Source organism: Danio rerio, chromosome 23, assembly GCF_049306965.1.
Source record: "Danio rerio strain Tuebingen ecotype United States chromosome 23, GRCz12tu, whole genome shotgun sequence".
Taxonomy (NCBI): domain Eukaryota; kingdom Metazoa; phylum Chordata; class Actinopteri; order Cypriniformes; family Danionidae; genus Danio; species Danio rerio.
In genome coordinates, this window is record NC_133198.1 from 6,681,401 (window position 1) to 6,692,500 (window position 11,100).

Sequence of the window (11,100 nt, forward strand, 5' to 3'; positions counted from 1 at the left end):
GTTTGTAAACATTTGACTACATTACAAATTCTTTGGATGGATCAGTATTGAGTACAACTCCAATGAAAACATAGAGAAACACTTTCGCATGTCGAGATGTACTTGATAATGTGTGTGTGCTGGCGCTATGGGCGCTCACAGGCACACGCAAAGCTTGAAGGTAAACAAACAATGGATTATCATAAACATTTTATTGATAATTATTTACACAGAGCATTAAGAAGGAACATAGAAACATTATCTGACTAACATCAAGCAGCTAAAGGTGTCTGGAAAAATATTCAAAGGCTTTTATTCACATAAACCGCGCGCACGTGAATGCGTCTGACTGTTCTGATTGGCTAAAGTAGACGTTTCACATCAGCACGTTCCAGACGTGCACGCGCTCTTTCCGGCAATCTTCCTTCTGCATTCACACAGCGCAGCATTCCGGCAAATTACCGGTAATGTTACAACTTCTCTTTCCAGAAAATAGCCAGAACGAATTTACCGGTATTTTCAAAAAGGGCCTGTTCACACATACAACCTTTCCGGAAAACTGCCGGTAATTTTCCGGAAAGGTCTGTATGTGTGAAAGGGGTTTTCGATTCTGTCCATTGCTCAACATTTTTAAATCCATTCAACAATCTATTGTTCTATCCATCCATCTTCCATCCATCCGTTGTTCATCATACCCATCTGTCCATTTATTCCATCCATCCATCATTCCATCTATACATCCATCAGTTTATCAATCATTTAATACGTGCATCCTTCAATCCATTCGTCCTTTGATCATTCAGAAATGTATCCGTTAATTGATCAGATGTTTTATCATCCATCTTCAATCTATCAATTTCTCATTATACCCATCCATCCATCCGTTCCATCATTCCATCCATACATCCATTAATTGGTCAATTATTGTAATACATCCATCTATCAATTCATTCAGGAAATTTCGTCCATTCATCGATCAGCTATTCTATCATCCATCTTCCATCCATCTATTGCTCATTATACCTAACATCCATCCATCCATCATTTCATCATTCATCCATTATTCCATCCATCCATCATATATCCATCCATCCATTATTCCATCATCCATCCATCCATCCATCATTTCTTCATCCATCCATCCAGTATTCCATCATCCATCCATCCATCCATCCATCCATCCATCATTTATCCATACATCCATTATTCCATCATCTATTCATTTATCTATCCATCCATCATTCCATCTATACATCTATCAGTTAATTAATCATTTAATACCTATCTATCAATCCATTCAGGAAACTTCATCCATTCATCGATCGGTTGTTGTCATCCATCCTCCATCCATCTTTTACTCCTTATACCATCCATCCATTATTCCATCCATCCATCATTTCATCATCCATCCATCCATCCATCCATTATTCCATTATCAATCCATCCAACGGATTCCATAATCCATTTTTCCATCCATCATTTCATCTATACATCCATCAGTTGATCAATCATTTAATACATCCATCCATCAATCCATTCATCCTTTATTCATTTGAAAAACGTAATCCGTTGATTATCAGTTGTTCTATCCATCCATCTTCCATCCATCCATTCATCCTTCGATGACTCAGAACTTAATCTGTTGATAAATCAATTTTTCTATCTATCCATCTTCCATCATCTGTTGTTCATCATACCCATCCATCCATTTATTCCACCCATTCCATCATTTCATCAATTGATCAATCATTTAATACATCCATCCATCAATCCATTCATCCTTTGATCATTCAGAAAATTAATCTGTTCATCAATCAGTTTTATAATCCATCTTCTATCCATCCATTGTTTATTATACCCATCCATCCATCCATCCATCCATCCATCTGTTCCATCTTTCCATCCATACAGCCATACATCCATCAATTGGTCAATCATTTTAATACATCCATCCATCTATCCATCAATCTATTCATCATTCATTCCGGAAGTTTCATCCGTTCATCGATCAGCTGTTCTATCATCCATCTTCCATCCATCTATTGCTCAGTATACCATATATCCATCCATTTATTCTATAAATCATTCCATCATCCATCCATCCATCTATCCATTATTCCATCATCTATTTTTCCATCCATCCATCATTCCGACTATACTCAACTTAATCTGTTGATCAATCAGTTGTTCTATCCATCTTCCATCCGTCCATTTATTCTGTCCATCATTTCATTATCCATCCATTATTTCATCAATTGATCAACTGTTTAATACATCCATCCATCAATCCATTTATCCTTTGATCATTCAGAAAATTGTATTCGTTGTTCTATTATTTAGTTGCTCCATCCATATTCCATGCATCTATTGCTCATTATACCAATCCATCTATACATCCAATCAATCAATAATACCATCGTTCATCCACCCATCATTTCATCATCCATGAATAATTTATTCCATCCATTATTCCATCCATACATCTATCAATTGGTAAATCATTTAATACATCAATCCATTTATCCTTTGTTAATTTAGAAAGCTTTATCCATTCATCAATCAGTTGCTCTTTCATCCATCTTCCCTCCATCCATTGCTCATTATACCCATCCATCATTTTATCTAACATTCATACATCCATCAATTATATGAATACATCCGTTCAATCATTAAATACACTCATGCATCAATCTATTCATCCTTTCTTCATTTAGAAAACTTCATCAGTTCATCGATCAGTTGTTCTATCATGCATCTTCTATCCATCCATTGTTCATCATACCCATCCATCAATCTATATCCATCCATTCATCATTCCATCATCCATCCATCCATCATTCCATCCATGCATCCATCAATTGGTCAATCATTAAATACATCCGTCCATCAATGCATTCATCCTTTGTTCATTTAGAAAACTTCCTCCGTTCATCGATCAGTTGTTCTATCATCCATCAATCCATCCATCCATTCTATCTATTATTGCATAACCCATCCATCATTCCATCATCTATCCATCATTCCATCCATACATCCATGAATTGATCAATCATTTAATGCATCATTTATCATTCCACCATTCCATTCATTCTTTAATCATTTAGAAAATTTCTTCCATTCATCAATCAGTTGTTCTTTCCATCCATTGCCCATTATACCCATCCATCTATGCATGTTTGCCTCTAATGTTCTTTTTTCTTAAAGAACATTTTAAATAAAATTTATTTATCCGATTTTCGAATGTACAATGCACTTTATTTCCATATGAGTGAGAGATGTTGGTGGTTCTGGTTTGTTCAGGGCAGAAGTGATTAGGTAGAGGTTTGTATTGTGAGTAGAGCAGATCGGTTGTGGAGGGGCGGAGGGCCTCATAGCCAGATAAAGCCCTGGAAAATCCCTCTGTTAGTGGAGCTGATGGTGAATTAGGACTGCTGATCTCACCGCTTTCACCCCCTCACTTACACACATACACTCATACAAACACACACTCATGCACATGCATGCTGGACAAAACAAAATGCTGGCTGGCACTGTGTGTCTGTTCTGCATTGTGTTAGTGTATGTGTGTGTCATTTATAGTTGCTGTGTATGATGTATATATGTAGACTCAAGCATGAATGTGGAACGTGTTTGTGTGTGTGTTTGTTGTGTGTGTGTGTGTGTGTTTGCAAACATTGTGTGTGCGTTGGCAGTGAATATTTTGCAATGAACAGGAGTTTAAAATGTTTTTGTAAGAACACAGAGAAACTGATTGTTAATAATAGTTTATTAAATTCTGCTGCAATTACAAGTTAGGATTAGTGCAAGTTGTAGCACGGCAGTTTTAAGTGTACAAACACATTACATTTTGTGTCATGCAAGGAAATGAAAAAGCAAAGGTATGTGTGGTTTTCTTTTACTCCTATTTGATATAACTTAAACAATATTAATGCTCAATATTATTTGTACAATGAATTTAAAGGATCTCATTACTCATAAATCTGAAAGTCAATCTCATTACCCTAAAGCAAAGTATATTGTGTACAATTTATTTGCAACAGAATATATAATTAAACTAAGGTTAAAATGGCACAATCAACAAACAAACGGACATATATAACACTTGAAAAGCTGTTCAACACTGAACTATAGCAGTCCAATTTAATTCTGCAATTATTAACGGTGGATTTAAGAAAATATATGATATCTTTGAAATAAAATGTTAAGCTCAAGCCACATAGACATATGTTTGGCACTTTTATATCTATCCATGTGCATGCTTAGGGTTTTGTACAAAGATTAAGGTACTGCTTCTAATCCACAATAGAGTATTCTTTATATTGACAGACTTTTAGGAACTGGTCACACTTTACAGTAATTTTCCTTTAGTTAATGTTAGTTAATATATGTTAACTAATGTGAATGTAAAGGCTTGTACAGCATTCATTAATCCCAGTTCAACATTTACTAATGCATTATAGGGTATATGCAGAAGGACTTTTAATTTGTCAGTAATCTGGGTCAAGCGCTTCCGGTGAACTGAGTTACAAAATCGGGGAGTTTAAGGTCTGTTCTCTTTAAAAGTAATCTTCACTGTCTGATTGATATAAGATGTAAAGTTGGCTTTAGTTTCTCCAAGAAACACTGCATTAAATGACTTTTTCCGCGCTGTGTCTTTAAAATATGAACATTTATTTTACCCCAGTATTTTTAATGGAATTTAATGGAGTCTGCGTTAGCCTGCTGATCCTGATGGGCGCATGCGTTTCATCTCATTTTACGCTTGAACAACTAGATGAATGCCAAAGTCTATTTAACTGATTATATTTTATTTATATTACAACATCGTTGCTGTAAAAGGAATCGCTTAAAATTGAAAAAAAAAGTCGCATTAAGCGTTCACTGGAAGTTTATCGGTATGGAAAGAAACTCTAGCTCCGCATATACCCTATTAAATTCAAAATTGTGTTTGTTAGCTTTAGTTAATGCACTGCGAGTACCAATCAAGTGTGCCGCAAGCCTACGTTTGAGTGAAGGTTTCGGCCGTTAGATCGCCCCCTGGGGGCTGGCTGCAGTACAAGTCATAAAGCCCGCCTCCTCCGTGTTAATGAAGGAGACTTGAGCCCAAATAAAAAAAAATATTACACTTGCAATAAAATGTCCCGAAAGATAGTTCTGGTCGATTAAGGCACTGGTTATTGTGCTGAAATAGGTGCAGATCTTCATTTTTGTAAACAGTTTGTTTTTAGCAGTAATTTAATGCTGGGCGTGTCATCGTGATTGACAGTTTCTCAAAGCGCGGCGTCTGAGCTTCGGCAGGAGACTGAAGTAGACTGAAATGTTATTATTCGATTTCTTTGTTATTTTACCATGACAAAATGAGTTCAGCAGTAAACTATAGTTTCTGACATACATGATCCTGGTGGAACACTGTTTATTCGCTAAGTTCAGGGCTTTTTTCGGGCTTTATTAGTTTGCTGATACACGCCTAGCCACCCAGATGGCAAAACACAGTTCCGGCTAGATTCTCGCCTGCCGGAGACTTATCTCTTAGAGCTCAGACTGACTAATGTTACCTCTGCTGGACCTACTCCGGATGCCTGGACTCACTACCCAATTCCAGCCCGAGTCAATCCAGCCAGATGCTGCGGCCGAGCGAGCAGGCGCTGCCGCATGCGAGCCGGAATCAGCCCGCGACGCCGCGAGTAAGTTATGCGCTGCGGCCTGGAGCTGGCGCGATTTGAATATATAAAACCCTCATATTTGTTAACGTTATTACATCCATTTGTGTTGATATGACAGCAAACGCATGCTGAGAAGTTCGGGGGGCGTAGTTGATTTTACATAAAGCGTTTGATTGGAAGCTCGACTCTGCTCATTTTCGCGGCTCCTCCTCTGGCTCCATCAGACAATCCTTCTGCGCATGTCTGGCTCCAATTTCAGCAGTCTTTTGCGACAGTTTGTGCCCGTCAAGCAGGCGTTTTGCCCTCAAGGCGTTTAATGGGAAAAAGGGCTGTCGCGTCGTCCATATTTTTTACAGTCATTGGTACCAATACACATCTTTATTTTCATTAAAGGTCCCATTAAATTAAAATCAAGTTTTTTTTAGATGCTAGTTTCAGTATTATTGATTTTAAGCTAGTATTTGATCTTTAAGCTAGTGTGCTTTAAAACGGTGACAATTTTTATTTAGAAGATATAAAAGCTTGTAGTTTGTCACTTCTGCCCAAATAGATCAGTAGTTTTATTCACGTCACCTTACACTACAGCTTCTCATTGCATCACAACCAATCATAAGCTCTTTAGTATCTGACATGCCCCGCCCCCTTCAAGATGCTTCTCATTTGCTTTGCGTTTGATGCACTTGATCTCTACTACTCTCACTGGCAGAGCTGTGATAAAACACTATTGGCTGATTTTTTAAAAGGGGGAGGAGCTATACTATGTCCTCTGTTTGTGTTTTGGTTAAGATTACATCAAACACAGAATAAAAATGCATATTTCAAAGCACTTAACAGGACTTTTAACTAAAGATGAATAAATACTGTAATAGATGCATTTTTCATTGTTTATGTTAGTAAATCAGAACTAATATTAACATATTGTAAAGTGTGACCCTGGAAATATTCGATATATTAGAACTATTATGTTTGCTTGATGAGCCTCATTTGTGAATCACCAGCAGGACAAACTTCTGTTGTTAAAAATCTGTTCTTAATAACTTGCATAATGCAATTTATGTAAGACTGGTATTTAAGAAGTCAGTTCTGTTGATTTGTCATGAATAAAGTTGTTTGTGTGACTGACTACATGTGCAAAACTGAGTCAGCTCAGCTGTGCTCCAGCTTGTTGTTTTGTTTGTGTCTCATGGCGCTCTGTGTAACTGTGGACAGTGACGATCGAGACACACTGGCCGTTTCCACTATCTCAATGTCCTTACAGGTCATGCAGGCCACGAGCTTCTGTCTGGATGCGCTCGGTGCGAAAATAAACTCATGAGAGACTCCAGCTAGGACTGCACCTAATATTGGCCCGATCCAGTACACCTATAAATGAGAAGAAAATGAAATTTAATCAGATCCACTCATTCATAATGGACTTTCATCAATCCATTCTTCAGTTGTTTCATCCATCTATCTGCTATTTAATCATTCTATATATATTTCAGTCATTCAATCATCCATCCATCATCCATTCATCCCTAAATATTAAAATATCAGTTCATTCTTCAATTTTTCTATATATCCATTATTCAATCATTGTGTATCCATCAATCCCTCATTCGTTCTTTCCATCTATCCAATAATAATAAATAATATATCTGTTGTTTCTAAGTATTCATATACCATACCTCATCCATCCATCAATCATACATGCTTTACTCCTTAATCTATCATTCAGTTCAAGATGTGTCATCCATTCACCAAACTCATCCATTCATCCAAGTGTTAAATCATTTTATCCATCTATCAATCCATAAATTTATCCATTATTGCATTATTCCGTCATTTTATCCAGACATCCATCAATCCATCCATCTATTGCTCAATTATTCTATCCATCAATCCATTCATCTATGGCTCAATTATTTAATCCATCCATCTATTGCTTAATTATTCTATTAATCTATCCATCCATCTATTGCTCAATTATTTAATTAATCCCATCTATTGCTCAATTATTCTATCCATCAATCCATTCACCTATTGCTCAATTATAAAATCAATCCATCTATTGCTCAACTATGCTATCCATCAATCCATCCATCTATTGCTCAATTATTCTATTCATCAATCCATCCATCTATTGCTCAATTATTCTATCCATCAATCCATCCATCTATTGCTCAATTATTCTATCCATCAATCCATCCATCTATTGCTCAATTATTTAATTAATCCATCTATTGCTCAATTATTCTATCCATCAATCCATTCACCTATTGCTCAATTATAAAATCAATCCATCTATTGCTCAACTATGCTATCCATCAATCCATCCATCTATTGCTCAATTATTCTATCCATCAATCCATCCATCTATTGCTCAATTATATAATCCATCCATCTATTGCTCAATTATTCTATCCATCAATCCATGCATCTATTGCTCAATTATTCTATCCATCAATCCATCCATCTATTGCTCAATTATTCTATCCATCAATCCATCTATTGCTCAATTATTTAATTAATCCATCTATTGCTCAATTATTCTATACATCAATCCATTTATCTTTTGCTCAATTATTCTATGCATCAATCCATCCATCTATTGCTCAATTATTTTATCCATCAATCCATTCATCTATTGCTCAACTATAAAATCAATCCATCTTTTGCTCAATTATTTTATCCATTAATCCATCCATCTATTGCTCAATTATTCTATCCATCAATCCATCCATCTATTGGTCAATTATTTAATTAATCCATCTATTGCTCAATTATTTAATTAATCCATCTGTTGCTCAATTATTCTATCCATCAATCCATCCATCTATTGCTCAATTATATAATCCATCCATCTATTGCTCAATTATTTTATCCATCAATCCATCCATCTATTGCTCAATTATAAAATCAATCCATCTTTTGCTCAATTATTTTATCCATTAATCCATTCATCTTTTGCCCAATTTTTCTATCCATCCATCCATCCATTAATTCATAATTGATAGTCTTTCTCAATCCATTCCTCAAGCCATTGTTTGACTTATTCATCCTTTCATCCATATATCATCAATGTTCAGTTTATCCTTTCATCAGACCTCATTTCATCAGACCTTCCTTCAGTTTATTATCCAGTCCATCCTTCAGTTTATTATCCAGTTCAACCTAACCCTTCATCCTTTCTTCCACATCTCACCAATTCTTCATTCAGTTCATCCGTCCTAATGGATTCCAAAATGATCATTGTTAGTTCCATCCTTCAATCCCTCCATCCATTCACCCAACATATTAACTATAAAATAATAATAGTTTATGGCCATAAAGTTTTGCTTGCCCAGTGATGTTCCCAATATCCCAGTATTATAGCAGGACCAAGGGAGCGAGCGGGATTCAAGCTGGCACCAGAAAATCTCCCCTAAATCCACAGACAAACACAAGCATTAAAAGCAGTTACGTGTATTTACAATAATAAAGGCAGAATGAGGACAGAATAATGGTGTCACAAATAATCAATTAAAAATGCATGCAGCTAAATTATATTTTAAAATGTCATTATTATATGGCATTAGTAAAGTCAAAAAGATTGAACTTTTAAATTATTTTCTACACCTTCTTCAGTGTTATATGATTTATCAAGGACAGCCTAAAGTGCTGGACAGTACAATCAACATATACTGATTCATATTGAAGATACACATTGACAAACGTACAGCAATAAAGATCGCAGTGGTTACAGCAAGGCCAATGGCTAAGTTTCCAGGTTCATTTATTTCTCTCCTGCGTTGATCTTCCACAGAAAACACAGTGAAACCCAGAAGAAACGTAGCAAGCATCTCCATTCCAAGAGCTTGACCTGCGTTCATCTCCACTGGGACCTTCAGTGAGGAAAATAAGAGGATAAAATGTGTATTTTATTTTGCGTTTGTATGATGTTAATATTTATTGTGCATAAGTCTGTACAACAACAAAACATACAAAATATGACGTAAACCCTTCTGAAAATCCAGCTTAAACCAGCCTAGGCTTTTTGGCTGGTTTTAGCTGGTCGACCAGGCTGGTTTTTAGAGGGGTTTTATCCATTTCCAGGCTGGTTTTAAGCCATTTCCAACCTGGTCTCAGCTGGTCAGGCTGGGAGATGACCAGCTAAAACCAGCTTGACCAGCCTAGCCAGACTGGGAGCCCAGCCAAAACCAGCTATGTCCAGCTAAGACCAGGCTGGAAATGGGTGAAAACCAGCCTGGAAATGGCCAAAACCCCTCTAAAACCAGCCTGGTCAACCAGCTAAAACCAGCCAACCAGCCTAGGTTGGTTTAAGCTGGATTTTTCAGCAGGGGAATGACATATTTTGACATATAATCTGATGTTTTTCATTGACACTCTATCTTTATATGAACACACAGATTTTTAAAATGTTTTTAAACAAAATAGTTTTAATTCATTCATTTTCTCATAGCTCCCTTATTGTGTCTTGATCCCTGATGACAATACATACCAGTTATTTTACAAGAATGATAATTTCACTTAATGAGACTGGTGGGCACAATGTTTACAGCTCAAGTCTATTTTTGCTTTAATTTTGGAGACCCCAACTTGGAGATCATCCTCCATGCTCAGCCGTGGTCTTTATTTTCAATGTATGTGAGTGCCATAAAGGTGTCAAAGTTTACCATCGTGCCGTAAAATCAATCTGCTGCAACTGATGCGTCGTTAATATAATGTAAACACCCCAGGGGTTGCAATCCCAAAAAAAAAACTAAATGCTGATGGCTTTTTATTCGCATTTTGTTGTTTTTATGTAACTATTAAATACTATTTTTATTTTCTTTAGGTTATGGATAAATTGTATAAATTGTAATAGTTTAATGATAATTTAAAGATAATTAGTTTGTACATAAACTTTATACATAGATATATACACACACACACACACACACACACACACACATATATATATATATATATATATATATATGTGTGTGTGTGTGTGTGTGTGTGTGTGTGTGTGTGTGTGTGTGTGTGTGTGTGTGTGTGTGTGTGTGTGTGTATGTATGTATGTATGTATGTATGTATGTATATATATGTATGTATGTATGTATATGTATGTGTATGTTTGTATGTATATGTATGTGTGTGTGTGTGTGTGTGTATGTATATATATATATATATGTATATATATATATATATATATATATATATATATATATATATTAAGGGTGTCACGATTTTGATTTTAATCGATAATCGATCGAAATTTATGCTCGATTTCGATTATCGAATCAAAAAATAGAATCGTCGATGCTGCCACGCCCCCATGTCACGTCAGCTTGGCTTGCCAAGCGGGGAAAAAACACGCTTGTTGAAGTGCTTGTTAAACTGTGTAGACACAGGAGAGCCATCGTCAAAGCTTAAACCTTCAGGGCTCGACAAATAGGACTGCCCGATAGCCCGGGGCCAGCATGCGAGACGCTCT

At 36.2% G+C, this 11,100-nt stretch overlaps 2 protein-coding genes across 2 annotated transcripts in view; one reads left to right on the forward strand and one right to left on the reverse strand.

Annotated features, from left to right (window-relative positions):
* The window catches only part of rbm38 (RNA binding motif protein 38), a 199,313-nt gene that overhangs the window by 55,995 nt on the left and 132,218 nt on the right, over positions 1-11,100 (forward strand). The window lies entirely within an intron of this gene.
* Positions 3,729-11,100, reverse strand: part of LOC101885864 (aquaporin-4) — a 14,961-nt gene continuing 7,589 nt past the window's right edge. Inside the window, exons 4-6 of the mRNA XM_005174125.6 lie at positions 9,341-9,505; positions 8,965-9,045; positions 3,729-7,004 (exon numbers count right to left, since the gene is read on the reverse strand). Of these exons, the coding sequence (XP_005174182.1) occupies positions 6,789-7,004; positions 8,965-9,045; positions 9,341-9,505 (462 nt within the window). The 3' untranslated portion in view covers positions 3,729-6,788. The remainder of the gene's footprint in view (positions 7,005-8,964; positions 9,046-9,340; positions 9,506-11,100) is intronic.